Here is a 14,877-nt window from a genome sequence, read left to right on the forward strand (position 1 = left end):
AGGTGTTCGTCCAACCGTCGAAAAATGTAAAAGAGTGGGTTTGATCACCGCGAATGCTGCCCCTGTCTCACTGTGCCACTTTCTCTCTGTCTGTCCGCAGGTGGCCACCGGAGCGGGTCTCATGTCTCACTTCGTCAACTTGCATATCGTAGTCCCGGAAGCCTTCATCCTGGGCAGTGGCGGCGAACACCACGTGGACAGGAACAGCCCCATCAGCCTCATCTGCATCATCGAGAAGGTCAGTGTATCGGCAGGCCGTCGGGACACACCCCGACAGCACTTCTAGAAAGCTTGCCTTGCACAGCAAAAAAAAATCAAAATGACAAAACTTTGATATTTCCTTTTCGAAAAAAAATATCAAACGTAACGCGTTTACCATTTAACGTCTTATTCATTTTGACAAAACTTTTAGTTTTAAAGTGTAGGCACATGTATGGATCGTGGTTTCCCATCCGGCCACTCTTACTTTACTTGCGTGACATGTGCACGGCGACTTCCCTCCTGGAGCGTGGGAGAAGGAAAATAAAAAGAAAGGGGACTGCGTGACGCCAGTCTATCCAGGAAACGCCGATCTCTCCCCCCCCCCCTATTTTCTCCCCACGCGACCCCTTATCATAAGAATGCTTGCGTCACTTCCCGCCTCGTATGGGCGACGAATTTAAAGTGGGACGTGTTGCGGAATGATAATATTGCCATTTGCATCCGAGAAATACCCTCCGCTCCTTCCGCACTTTTCTTCCCCTGACCCACTTCACGCCCACCCCGATGCGTCCCCTCCCAGTCCTTTCCCTTTCTGGCCACGACCTCCCTAAGAAAGTCATTTCCCAGTGTGTGAACCACCCACAGTGGGCCGGCCGAACGGCGGACCCCGTCCTGAGCTCTCATGTCTTAAGTAATGTGGGTGGATTGTCTTTCAAACGAGGAATCCATCGACGTGGCGTGATGTTAGAAATAACTGGATGATTGCACCCCAGGGCTGTGCGATGGAACGCAGAATTAAAAACCCGGTTTCACCGCAAAATTTTGCAGTGAAAGCTTTGCAAAATGGATGGCAGTCGTCCAGTGGAGTGCGTCCAGAGCGCTCCCGTGGCGACCGTGGTGGTGGCGTCCAGACTGCCCCACCCCTCACCCCCCACCCCCACTCCGCGCTTGCCCGCTTTCCCGACCAAGCAGCTGATTCTGCGCGCCCGGAAGCGTCTGGGCATGTTTTTTCCATGACTTCCTCTCTGAGTGGCGTTCTGTGAAGCTCTGTGAAGCTCTGTGAAGCTCTGGGAAGCTCTGCGAAGCTCCAAGGTCCGCCAAGTCGGACGAGCAGGTTTATTAAACCTCTTCCGTTCCCCTCCGCCCCTGGCCGGGCCTGGCTAGCTTTCACTGGGCCAGCCGTAATTCGCGAGAGACGTGAAGGTGGGCCGATTAATTCTTATGGAGGCCATCCCAGCCCCCCACCCCAGTCATCGCGGCGGGTTCCGGCGGGCAGCGCTGAGCAGCTCCGACCCAAAGAGAGACCGCCCCCGGCCCCCGGCCCCTCCCACATGCCGTCACCACGGATGGCGTCGCCTTCACGCCGAAGGTCAAGAAGCGCATCTCGTGGACAGAGATGGAGGCTCGGAACGGAGAAATCATTGTGAATTTCAGTGTACAAATCCTGTTAATTTCAGTTGAATTTCAGGACAAATTTCAAAACATAGACATTTTTTATATTTGCTGGTGACCGCCAAAACAGTATTTATTGTGGAGCCGAACTTTTTTTATCGTCATCGGCGGCGAGTGAGCCCTGATATACAGCCGCGCATTCGCCAACTTTTCAGACTATTTTCAAACTGCGAAAATGGTGGCGGCCGTGACATGGGTCGACATGGGCGTGGCAGGCGTTGAAAGCCCGCCGGGTGTTGTTGCTTTTTTATGTTCCATTAACTGTCCGCGCCGCTCCTTGAATGTCCAGACCGCCCAGGCCGACTGCCTACGACAATCCCAATGAAATTGTGGGAGGGGCAACGAGCGGCGGACTGTGTGTTTTCAACTCAAGTCGTTACCAACTCGAATTATTGACGAGGCCGATGAGTCGGCTCGGCTTTTGGGCCTTTCGGCCTCCAGGCTGCCTCTAGGCTGGCCGCGCCGCTCCCCGAGCCGCGACTGTAAAAATACATCGTCGTGCCAAACCTCCCCCCCCCCCCTAACGCCCCTATCCAGCTTTCTGGCCCGCATCGGCACCGGCCGGTCGGTCATCCGCGCTGTTTCGTCCGGCCCACCCTCCCCCCGGCCCCACCCCCCCTTTGGGGGGGGGGGGGGAGACCCCACTGGGACCCCCCTTTTTGCTTTACTCCGGGTCCGGCCGTTTGGGCGTTTCCCTCTTTTTCAAAAAGTGTTGGTGGTGTGTCGGGTTTGGTTATTTTTTGGGGCCCAGGGGCAAACTACTTTAAAAGCGGTCGGACCGTTCCCGGGCGGTCCTTTGCTAATGTCGATTGGGGTCCGTTGCAGAGCCCCACGCCGCCGCAGTACGTGTTCTGGTACCACAACGACAAGATGATCAACTACGACACGCAGCGCGGCGGCATCACCGTCGAGACGGAGCCCGGCGCGCGCACGCAGAGCCGCCTCACGATCCGGGACGCGTCCGACGCCGACTCGGGGAACTACACGTGCTCCGCGTCCAACACCGAGGCCGCCTCCATCTTCGTGTTCGTGTCCGAAGGTGAGTGTGGGTTGGCTTGGTTGGGGTGGGGTAAGGTGGGGTGTTGTGGGATTGTGGGGTGGCGTGGGATGGGGTGGGGGTTGTTAGGCAGCCCCGTCGACAGCGCTGCAGCCGGGCCGCAGACTGATTCCTAGCATCGTTTTCGTCGCACTGTCCCTCCCGCACTTCTAGGACGTCCTCTAGAGGCGCGAGAGAGACTCGGAATCAGTGTGCTTGCGGCGGGCTCCTCTTTCGCTAGGCCAGCGGTTCACAACCTTGGGGTCGCGACCCCAAATGGGGTCGCGAAAAAATTTCGAGGGGTCGCGGCGAGGTGGCTGGGGTCGCCTGGGGTCGCGGTGTTTTCCCGGCTGGCCCACACGCCGAGCACTGGCTGCTTAAATGCCGCAAAGTTGATCAAAACGGTCACAAATGTCTGTAAAAGATCGTGTTTTGGGCCGACTTTAAGCATCCACTGCGTCTGATCCGAGGCGGTAAATCGTCCTCCCTCAACGGGCAATTGGTCTTTGGACCTTCCTTTTTCATGCCTTTGTTACGGAGTGTGATTATCTGCCTTAGTTTGGAAGCAGTACTGCCGCAAAGTTGGTCTAAACGGTCACAAATGTCTGTAAAAAAATCGTGTTTTGGGCCGACTTTAAGCATCCACTGCGTCTGATCCGAGGCGGTAAATCGTCCTACGTCAACGGGCAATTGGTCTTTAGACCTTACCTTAGCATGCCTTTGTTACGGAGTGCGATTATGTGCCTTAGTTTGGGAACAGTTTTGCCGCAAAGTTGATCAAAACGGTCACAAATGTCTGAAAAATCGTGTTTTGATCAACTTTGTGGCAAAACTGCTCCCAAACTAAGGCAGATAATCGCACTCCGTAACAAAGGCATGCAAAAGGAAGGTCCAAAGGCCAATTGCCCGTTTGAGGAGGACGATTTACCGCCTCGGATCAGACGCAGTAGATGCTTAAAGTCGGCCCAAAACACGATTTTTTTACAGACATTTGTGACCGTTTTGATCAACTTTGCGGCAATACTGCTCCCAAACTAAGGCAGATAATCGCACTCCATAACAAAGGCATGCTAAAGGAGGGGTCGCGTGGGGTCGCGAAATTTTTCCTGGGGGTCGCGGAAAGTTTTGGCTACAAATTTGGGGTCGCGAACCGCAAAAGGTTGGGAACCGCTGCGCTAGGCGGTGCGGAGCCGGGCGCGCGGTGCAGCCGTTCCAGCTGGTGTGCCACGGCGGGTATTGGAACCGAGGATGCGGCTGTCTGTGCGTCGGCCGCGCTGTCAGCCAGCCTGCCCCTGTCTGTCAGTCTCTCTGTCTCCCTGTCCGTCGGCCTGTCCGTGGGCCTGTCCGTGGGCCTGCCCGTGTGTCCGTTTGGCGGAACGGACAGTGCAGCAATCCGCCCTAATGGAACGCTGCGGTGCGAGCTGCTGCATCTATCAGAGTGTGGGTGCGCGGTCCAGCCCGGCCCAGAGCCCGCCACAGCCCGCTCCACGGCTCCTCTGTCTGCAATCCCTACTCAATTAGACACGGCCCGATCGGCCTCCACCGCGTCGCCGCAGCGCGCCGCAAGCGCGACGCGCGGTCCCCGATGACGGATCCGGACGGACCCACGCAATTCGGTCAGGGCCGCACACACAACACAAACACACACCTACACATTCACACACACACACATGACGGCGGCAAGCCGGAGCGGCACAATCTAGAGGCGCGTGGCAGCCAGGGGGCTCACTCGCTCTGTCTCTCTCGCGCAACGAGACCCCCATGAGTGCGAGAGAGACAGAGGCAGTGGAGTCCGCCACGACATTCCAAGTCCGTTCCGTGATAAAAACGGCCCTGAGTGACCCGACCCCCCGCACCCCCCGCACCCCGGGCAACCCACTTCCGAAACGAAACACGAATCCCATTAACCCACTTTCGAAATGTGTGATTTCCGGCGAGGAAATGGACGACCCCGAATTAGTGTTCTTTCATATGGCTTCCCCATCACACACACACGCACACACACACACACACATACGCACAACCGAGAGGCTCACCACACACGCGCACAGGAGGGCGCCGTGGGCGGAGACCCGTTTTTTAATTACACGGATAAAAAAAACTAATGCAGATCATATTTCAGTGGTGCTCTCATATTTTTTAAAAAATTTGTTTCCTGGCTGGCCCCCGCAGACTGATGCCTGCCACCAAAAAAAATTAAAAAATAAAAACAAGGCAAGAACAAAAACGAAAGCAACAACACCTGCCGCATTTTTAAGCGGATTAATTCCCGCGGGGGCTGATAGCGCATTGATTTACCGCGCCACTATTTGCTTGGAAAAAGGAAGGCGGTCTGGTTTGTGGAATTTGTGTAAAGTATCGGAAACGAACGTTTTATGACTGCGGGGCACGGAAGGCCGGCGTGCGCTGTGTGGCATTGCATTCACTTACAACAGCAAACAGGGTCGCCTCTCACCGGCGGTGAGCGCAAAAAAGATTTATAGTGTTCTTCTTGATGGTTTTCGCGGCCCCTCCTCTGGATAATCTTTGCAACGATTTCATGACTCCATTTTCCAGCGTCTTCCCGTCATTCCAAGTCGTCCCCCCCTCCCCCCACACACACACATCCTGTATCCCAAAGTATCCCTGCTCGGAGCGGGGCGTGCCATTGCCAGAGGAGAACCAAGTCCGGATACTTTGCGGAAACCAATACTTGGGTATCGGTTCGGTTATGTAAGTCGGCCACTTGGCAGATACAGTATTCCCGTTACCGCCCCGCCGCCCCGCCGCCGTCATCCCGTCGGCCGGCGTCCCCGTCAGCGGCCACTGTACTTTATTTCACCCTGTATCTTGCGACCCACATCAAACCCCGCGCGAGACACACTCACACACTCTCTCTCTCACACACACACACTCAAACAAACACGCCACTGGACGGGAACAAGTGACTTTAAGAAATGGTGTCACGCCGCGTGCATGCTGGCCGCGTGCGTCCCCACGGGGCCCTCCTGGTGCTGCTAGTCCTCCCCGTGCCCACTGTAAAAACGTGAGCAGCCCCCAGCGACTTGCCGGAGTGCCGGGGGGAAAGGGGAGGGCGAGGTTAGGGGGGGATCGTCTTAGACGGAGACCCCGCCGGCCGTGCGTCGCTGCTCGGGTTCGAGTCTCCGCGGTTTATTTTTATTTTCCACGGCTCATGCTCTGGACGCTGTTCGCAGGGGACAAGATCGCCGCCATATCGCGCAGGAAGACCTCATCGGCGGACAGCTCCCAGGCGTCGCGGGCCGCGCTCTTCGCGGCGCTGCTGCTGCCCGTGGGCCTCCTGGTGCGCAGATAAGGGGCCGGTCCTGCGGGGCCAGCGCCAGGGCCAGCATCGAGGAGGCCAGCATCGAGGAGGCCAGCAACGGGGAGGCCAACGCCACGGCCACCACCGGGGTGTCTACAAGGCCTCCAGCGCTGCGGCCAGCAAGGCCTCGGCGTCAGCGAGGTCTCCGTGTCAGCACGGCCTCTGACCCGACGCCGACCTCTTCCGAGTGCACCGCCCGGTGTTGGCCCTCAGCGTGCGAGGCGCGCGAGGCCGGTGGAACTGCGATTTACTGTGATGACCATGTGACACGGACACGTGATGAACGAAATGTGATTTGGCCTGGCTGCGTTTCAAGGTGGTCGTGTTTTACCCTTTTTTTTATTTCTTGGATTTTTTGATTTGTTCGGTGTGCTGTGATGAGGCATGAGGCCTCTTGAGGCATTTGCCTTGGATTGGCAGCGTGCGATTAGAACAGCTGGAACATGTGTGAGAGTGTGTGTGCGTTTGTGTGCTTGTGTGTGTGACTGAAAAAGAGAGTGTGAGAAGGAGAGATAGAAAGAGAGCCAGTGAGTGAACGGAGTGAGAAAGAGTCCTGTGACGAGCAGGGCATGTAAATATAATAGTTAATGTCTTTTCTCGCGGTTTTCTCGTGTAAGCTGTTGGTGAGATTGTTGTACAAAAAGGGGCATTCAAACAGCTGTATGTTTACGTAATTTAAACGGTTTATATATCGTTCCTCATCATTCTTTTTGTATTAAATTTCTGTAAAATGATTGTAAAATGATTACGGGGCGGACTATCATAGAACAAAGTGATGTGGGGATGCGTTTTATTCCCACACTGCTTCTTTTCGTTTAGTCTTTGCTTTCCACGCATTCTCGCTCATTCCTTTAGTAATTCGGGTCGGGGGAGCTGTGAGTGTGGGCGAAAGAAAACTGCTGGCAGGACTCACAGGGAAACTGTTCTTCCTGTATCATAGGTCAAGTATTGCATCCGTCTGTGGAACGCTGCTGCTGGCTCACTCTGAACCTCCCTCTCCCACGTGCCCTAACATGCCCACAACCCTCGCCCTGAAAAGCGGGCGTAGTATTTATGGACGGACCCTGAGGTTGCGTTCCGTGTAGCGCAGAATTAACGCTTTAAGCTCTACTTTTCTCTCGGTGGAGTTTTTTTCTTGTTTGTTAAGGTGGTATACGGGAGGCCTCACTTACGTGAAGCCACGAAAGGCACAAGGGACAAGAAGGGAATTATTTTGATACGTAATAAATTTGGTCGGTCAATGCAGTACCTTTCAGGGCGATGTGTACAGCAAAGCAAAACCTGTATGGAAACGCCCCCTTCACTGTTGAATTTGCTTATTATTATTTATTATTATTGGAATGTTTATGGCTTTAGTCAACTATTACGTTAAATTTGTTTTAAATTTTATTTGAAATTAGGGTGGTGAGTTCCGTTTATAGCGTTTGGGGCACTGCCCCGGCCCGAGCCCTTGCAGAGCTACCAACATGAACACCCGATTCTTCATTGACCTTTTCGACCCAACATCACAGTGGGTGTGAAGTGAATGGGGAGTGCATCCCTCCCCTCGTGGCACTAAAGCTGTACGGCAGGTGTGCCAACATTCTGAAGGTTGAGGTTTACCAGTTCCAAATCCAATTAACGATTCGAAGTTGAGACCTGCACTCTTTCTCAGTACGTTGCGCGGCTGTCATATCACAAATCTCGTCGTGCAACGAACACTGACAATTTAATGAATTCATTCCAGACACATTGTTTCGAATCTGGGAAGGCAGGGCCATGCTGTTCTCATAACTGACCCGGACGTGTTAAACCTGACGAGTTGTTTGGAACATGAAATGGATCCTGAAAGAAGTTTTTCCGAAACTTATGGTGCTGAGAAGAACTCCGGTGCTGTAGGGATCTCGGAAATGACACCGTGATTCTGCCTTCAGGAGTAGACCTGCACACCCACGATCTTTCCTTATATAATGGCGGATGGCGGAGAACTTCAGAATGATTGTAAAGAAGGCGTCGAGAAAAAATAGTTGAAGAAGTCTATGGATCTGATAAGGCTGTCGCTCAGTTAAAAGTTCGTAACAAGGGTTATTTAATGAAAATGTAACAATTATTTTCTATTGTCGGAATGAAAGCGTGCTGTGTGTAAATAGCTAGATGTTTGTGACTGTGTGCGTGTGGGTGGATGGGTGGGTGGGTGTCTGAATGAAAATTCTGGGTTTTTATCATTTTTATTTTGAGTTTATGCTTAAGATATCTTATGGGCACTACTACTGATCAGTCTTTATCAAGCTAATTTTTCAGCGACTCGCTTCTAATGATAGTCAAGAAGATCAGAAACAATTTAAAAACACCTGTGACTTTTTCAACATCCATTGAATGTAAATTGAAAATCATATACCGTGACAGCTTGTCAAAATGTTGGTAACACTAACAAATTAGAAAGGAAATAAATTTTCACCACTATAAATATGCCACTTAAAAGAGAAAGTAAGAAATCAAAACATAACTTTAAGTTTAGGACCATCGAAGATTATTGGATCTGTCCAGCTCTGCAATGTTATCTTAATATTAGCACATTACGAACAGTTTTATGTACAAAAATGCAAATGTTCAAATACAGTTGTACCACAAATTTGGTGTCATTATTTTGTTCCCGTTTCCTATTCATGGCCATCAAACGCCGGCATACGATCATGTGTGGTCTGGCCCTTAATGGTAATGGTCACGTTAGGCAACCCTACAGACTCAACGCGTTGCGGTTGAGCGGGTTGCCTACGCCTGATTCCGCGGGCGCTTCGACCAGCCTTGGAGCGCTGTCGGCGGGTTGTAAGCTGTGACGTGATGAGGGTCGCAGTTTTCACTTTGAATGTGGCGTTGGGTTGCCTACCTAGGCGGTGCGTGGTCGACGATTCCAGTTTTTCACCAGACAAAGGCCGTTTAGGGCCCAAATGGCCTCGAAATAGTGTCAGGAGTCTTGAAGGAGTGCTCCAGCACAACACACTCGAATGCGGGCTACCTCCGATTTGTCTTAAATTTTTGTGCAACATTGGTGTTAGTCTAAGAAACAGACGGTCTCACTGAAGATTACTTTATGCTCAGCGTTCAATGTGGGTTTACCCTTTGAAAATTTGAGGGTCAGGAAGAATGAAAGACAAAAATTAAGTTTCCAGCAACAAAACTTCATAAATTTATTTAAGTTTCAACACAGTAATAGAATTTTTAAGAGGAATGAGAATTATACCAAGAAATATTACAGATCTTTTCTATACAAATAGATTCCTGGTGTTTGCATACTTGCAGATTTAAAAATATAAGATATATGCAACACCTTCACAGTTTTATGTCATTAAATGGCGAGGAGAAGGGATTTGAAAGAAAATGTACTGAAGTTCACAATGCATTACAAACCATGCCATGGTTGTGGAAAAATTCATCTCCCCACAGGACATGTAGGTAATGGTCACATGCAAGCTAAGCAGGATGCACACATTATGAATGACCAAACAGTTAATAATTAATGGAAAAATGATGTTGCATAAGAGGCCCAACGACAATTCAGGTGAGAAAAGCATTTCAAAAATACTAGAACTGACCCCTGAATGAACAGAAGTAAGACAGTAAGAAGCATAGTTTTCATCAAGGTAATGAATGACATTTCAAACTGTTTGGAGAGCAATAAGATTTTTCCACTAGACCCTGTGAATCCATAGATAGAACTCACTTATTTGGCTTCTAAAATTTCTTTGTTCCTCAAAACTATTACAGTACTTACACAAAATCCAATATCACAGCTTTAGACCTATGGTACAATAAATTCACACAGGGATCAAAAATCTTAACAAGTTAATGTTTTAGTCAAGTCGATAGTAAAGCAATTGGTAGTACCATAAAACAGAAAATTCACTGGTCATATAAATTTAAAAAAACGAAAACACGACAGCCACTTTGTAAATTTGTGCATGCCTAATGAAATGAAAGTGACTTGTACACACACTGTAAAGGCAACTCTTGAAATATAGTGGGTCTCCTAAGCTGTCAAGCTCTTATGTCAAATACAAAGTGGTACAGTATTTCTTGCATATCCTAGAGACAGGTATCATTTTCCTATATTTATTTAACAGCTCATTTGGTGAAACAGATAATCTTAATTGAATATTGGTATTTGAGGCCTCTACTTAATTAAGAATCCCATGAATAGAGCACAATAAAACAAGTTAGGTATGACAAGTCTTGTGAAACTACAAAACCAATGCAGTAAGGGATTAAACATTAAATCAAGGGAAGACAAAGATTCAAAATAAATAAATGTACCATGTTTTCCACAAACCACACAAAAGAGACAAAACAAATCAACTGAGGTGACCGTGAGGGAAAATGTGAATGTATATCTCTTGTGATAGTTGATAGGTATAACCAGGTATAACAATGTTATACCAGCTAAAAGCAATGATTACTGTTAACGGTTATTTAAATTGAGTAACATTTTGTCAAAGCATTAAAAATTAAGTTTACACTGGGTGACAAAGCAACAAAGACACAAGACACCTGCTTAAAACATTTGCACCAACTGCGAACAAAGTTACCAGTGTGATAGGGGACTGATGAGAGATGAAGGTGACATGAAACATGTCCCAAGTAAATCTTTTTTCTTAAACTGTGCCAGGAAATTATTATAAAATCCATCCCTTTCAAGATTTAATGGGAAACTTTCTTCCATCTGTGTGGGTTGCTGAGATAACATTCAAAAATAACTTTCCAGCAAAACGGTAAACTTATGATTATTAGGCCCACAAAATGACTGAATACACAGTGCTGGCCAATCAACTGCACTTCAATCAAAGCTGCACAGAAGATGTGATGCTATTCAGGAACATGGGCAATTCAATCATAGACATTATGTACTTGAGCAAAAAGAAGGTGTACCCAACATAGAGTTCCTGATGGATATAACAATAATCTCTGAATTTGAATAAATACATATCACATCAATCTTTCCTAACAATCCTTAGATTACATATATACAGAGAAGACTATTAAAAACCTAACAAAAATACCATGTCTGGATATAGGATATATAATGCCATGAACTACAGAAAATCTTCCATGGATTGATTTTTAAAAAATAAACTGTATGATAATGATAAAATTTCTAAAATGGAGAAAAAAAATGGAGTGATTTTAACAAAGCTATATATGTAATTACAAAATATCTTATGTACATGCAAAAGTACCATATCATATGTTCACAGCTGATATCAAAGTTTCCCAAACTTAACATTCAAGTGCAGAAAAAGCTTGTTAGTATAGACTACCATAATTTGAAGCTCTTATTTTCAGTATGATGTATAACAAACACTAAAGGTAATTTTCTGCATTCATTCAACACAAACCCTACAGTAAAAACACACTCAGAAGTGACAGTCATGTTAAAGAGAAGCATTTGGTGCGCACACCATTCATGAAGTTTAGCTTGAGAGAATATAAGCTCGACTTTAACCCTTGCTTTCAAGCTCTCCCATTTTCACAAGTTAAATAGAATGAGAAAAGAAAACACACATCAACAGGCAAGACAATCTCATAGTAAAGAGAGGTGAGTATTTAACTGTTTAGATGTAGGTAGGAGAGTTCTTCAAGCTTTCACCACAAGCTGCACAAGATACGACACCCCGCGCATTGACTAAAGTACACTTGGGACATTCTCGGCCCCCACTTATAAGAGGTTTATCTTCATTACCGGGCTTGTGCGATTTTCCACACATGTCACAGACAAATCTTTCAGCTTTGTTATGGTATGTACAATAAACACACTCCCAGATATTCTTAGAACCATCTTGAGCATTCGGGTCTCTGCTTTTCTTCGACAACAAAGATGAAGCATCAATGTCTCTTCTTTCATCTCTTGTAACAGGTTTGATCGGTGCACTTGAGCTCTTGGTCCCAGTTTTCTCTTTTATGTGACTTGTCTTTAGGTCTCGAATCCCAACCCTGTAGAAGCATAGTTTATTTAGTTAATAACATGTTTATGCCAATAATGAAACCAAAGATACATGAGTTGACAAACCTTGAATCAACAGCATCTACTCCTCTTCCATTAATGGAGTCGTCACAATTTAACCGCATTGACTGAATCCCATCACTGAGTTGAGACGGTTTATTCATGGCTGCTGAAACTTCAGCTTCTCGTACATTGCGACTGTAAATAACCGTTTTTCAATCAAATTAGTACAATCGTTGAGAATAATTAAGTAAGTAAATAATCAATTTATTTACCTATTGCGAGCAATAGTATTATTAACATTTGGGGAACTGCCAGCACTCCCAATGCTACCCCTTCGAGGAAATGTTGAACTATGAAGAATATCTCCACGCTCTCCAACATCTTTATTATATCCTTGGCTTTCGAGATTGCGATAAACGTAATCCCAGCTCTCCCAAGTACCAGTCCCATCTTGCATAGGTGCAGCATGTGACCCAGATTTCCTTGCACCGAGTCTTTGCATTTGCTTGCCAACAACATTCTTGTCTAAATGAGAGTAGCTATCATCGGCAGTTGAAGAACCCACATGGTCAAGGTGCATACCATTTCTTCTTGGCTTCAAATCATCTAATGTATTAGGTCTCATCGATTTCCCTTCAGATCGGGCTGAGGTGGGGGATTCCCGTTTCGAGGGGCTTACATCCGAGTAAAGGTTGGCCGCGTGGTTAACTCGATCTCCTGGGGCAGCACCATTTCCATTCCTTGTTTCTGTCATTTTTATATCTTCCACAGACATACGTGGTGGTCGAGATGATGGAGCAGAAGAGCTACTATCTAATTCAATTAGCTGCCCAGTAGGGACTACACAGTTGTAATTTTGCTGCATGGCAGCAGCAGGCTGGGGTATAGTATAACCATTGTGGCCAGTCGGTACAGGTAACATTGGATGAGGATGAGAGTAATGGTATCCGTTAGATGGCAAAAGTTGCACAGGAGATTTGACATTGTGATAACTTCCTGGTGAAAGTGGATAACTCATCATCTGCTGTGGGTTAACAACACAAGCATATCTTGACTGTGGGGGCACAGGGCAAGATCCATATGATGAATACCCATAATAAGGCACACTCATTTGAGGAGATAAAGTCTGGCCGTACAAACAACTTGATTGAGGTGCTTGATGAAACCGAGGAGTCTGTGGAAATACATTCAAATTGTAGTATAAGCTATGCATCATTTCTTTTCAAAATTTGATGCATCTGTGGTACAAAAAAAAGTGATAAGTAGTTACTTACAGAAGCATAAGGATCATGAGAAATTCCTGAAGCTAACATCTGCTGTTGATGGAAACAACTTTGATGGTAAAAAACTGTCAAGTTTTTAATGGCCATTTCTGGGGATCCTATGTGACACTCTCGGAAATTCATGATTTCCAGCCAACTGCATTCAAATTGAGGATAAACACCTTCCCAAATTTCCTTCATCATCTGCAATGAAAGAAACATATTTCTTAAGTGTAACAACCAAGAAAATATTTACAAAGCTGATAGCTGACATTGTTGGCAACAAACCTGGCATTCAACAAATGCAACGATAGCGTCTCTTGAAACACTAATTACAGCATCCAAATCAATGGGCAGTTCAAGAACCAAGGATGAGTGATCTGCTCTCTTGTACCCCATGCAATCAAGCAAGCGGTCAGCACCAACAAGATTTTCCTCAATATCATGCATGTAAAACCCTGAAAATGTCTGCAATAATAAAGGAGATTAGATGGATAAAAACATATTGTTCAAAAAAATGATAAAGTGTTCAGTCTAAAATTGAAACAGATTAAATACCTTAACAACTCTGAATTCCTTCCTCCAAGGTTGAGCAACTAAATTTGCTGCATACCTAGCTATTGCATTCCAAGCAGTGGAGGCTCTGTAGGCACTGAAATTGTTCTTCATTTCTACACTGCATCGTAGGATTTCGGCAGTCTCATGAAATATGAACTTGCGCCCATGTGCAACCAAACATAGATACTTCCTGATGAAATCTAACCAAAGAAGTAAAAGGGATGCAAAAATTAATTTGGAACATAAAATATTTAATTAAACAAAACTGAAGAGCGAAAAAAATCACATATGAAATCTTACTTTCCAGTTTTGTTCTCTGCTCAATTTTGTGCGGACTTTCATCTGCTTGGAGATAGTTGACATGTAGATGGTCGATCTGTAGTGAAAGCTCCTCTGCACGAGCTAATACATGTGGCTCCACCATGGTGGCTCAAGCCACCTGAAACAAGAATAGCTTGAAGTAAGGACAAACATTCCAAATTTATCTGTAAACACTTAGCTTACAACTACATCAAGTTGGAAGACAGAAGACAGGTGTTTTCGAGGGGAATTTTATCATTATATTCAAATTCTCTAGGTGAGGACATACGATTAGGTTAAAACATATTGTCTATGGAGTGATAGAAAGCTATCCTAGGGGGTTGAAAAGCCCAGTTGTAGACTGTTTGAGGTTATGTGAGGTAGTCCTTAAAATTCATCTATTTTAGAACATTGTAGTAGCTGAACTACACAATACGAAAAGAAACTATGGACCCTTGCCTAACAATGTAAGCTTCCTGAAAGGAATTAGGACGTGACTACAAATTATTTGATTGAAAGTGGAAAAATAGGGAGTTCAGTACTAAGTATAGATCAAGGAACAAGGGAAAACAGACCGTCTAAATCGAGGCAAGCTATAGTCTACCAGTCTTTTCTTAAACCCAAGCATACCTTGGTTCCGATGACAAAATCTTGCATCAAACTCGTCAAGCAAGAATTTCGCGTCTTTTCATTACACGAATCCAAAAACAAACCTGCCTCTAGCCAGGCTGATCTCGGTCTCCCCGCCCCGCCCCGCATCCTAGCCACC

The 14,877-nt window shown here is 46.8% G+C and overlaps 2 protein-coding genes across 6 annotated transcripts in view; one reads left to right on the forward strand and one right to left on the reverse strand.

The window, feature by feature from the left end:
* LOC117642785 (hemicentin-1) overlaps window positions 1-8,622 on the forward strand; it is a 205,769-nt gene extending 197,147 nt beyond the window's left edge. For all 4 annotated transcript variants that reach the window (XM_034381325.1, XM_034381326.1, XM_034381324.1 and 1 more), the window contains 3 exons: window positions 101-238; window positions 2,479-2,692; window positions 5,884-8,622. In XM_034381325.1, the coding sequence (XP_034237216.1) occupies window positions 101-238; window positions 2,479-2,692; window positions 5,884-6,002 (471 nt within the window). In that variant the 3' untranslated portion in view covers window positions 6,003-8,622. The remainder of the gene's footprint in view (window positions 1-100; window positions 239-2,478; window positions 2,693-5,883) is intronic.
* Window positions 8,623-9,148: 526 nt separating this feature from the next.
* On the reverse strand, window positions 9,149-14,864 carry LOC117642783 (protein tamozhennic). Of its 2 annotated transcripts, none has more exons than XM_034381319.1 (8): window positions 14,739-14,864; window positions 14,109-14,247; window positions 13,809-14,008; window positions 13,539-13,718; window positions 13,263-13,454; window positions 12,261-13,162; window positions 12,052-12,183; window positions 9,149-11,975 (listed from the first exon to the last, which is right to left on the reverse strand). In XM_034381319.1, the coding sequence occupies exons 2-8, from the start codon at window positions 14,230-14,232 to the stop codon at window positions 11,597-11,599; spliced, it is 2,109 nt and encodes a 702-aa protein (XP_034237210.1). In that variant the 5' UTR covers window positions 14,233-14,247; window positions 14,739-14,864; the 3' UTR covers window positions 9,149-11,596. The 2 variants fall into 2 exon arrangements, with proteins under 2 accessions (XP_034237210.1, XP_034237211.1); XM_034381320.1 differs by lacking the exon at window positions 14,739-14,864 and adding an exon at window positions 14,568-14,680.
* Between the last annotated feature and the right edge of the window lie 13 nt (window positions 14,865-14,877).

This window comes from Thrips palmi, unplaced genomic scaffold (assembly GCF_012932325.1).
Source record: "Thrips palmi isolate BJ-2018 unplaced genomic scaffold, TpBJ-2018v1 HiC_scaffold_16, whole genome shotgun sequence".
In the NCBI taxonomy this organism is placed as follows: Eukaryota; Metazoa; Arthropoda; class Insecta; order Thysanoptera; family Thripidae; genus Thrips; species Thrips palmi.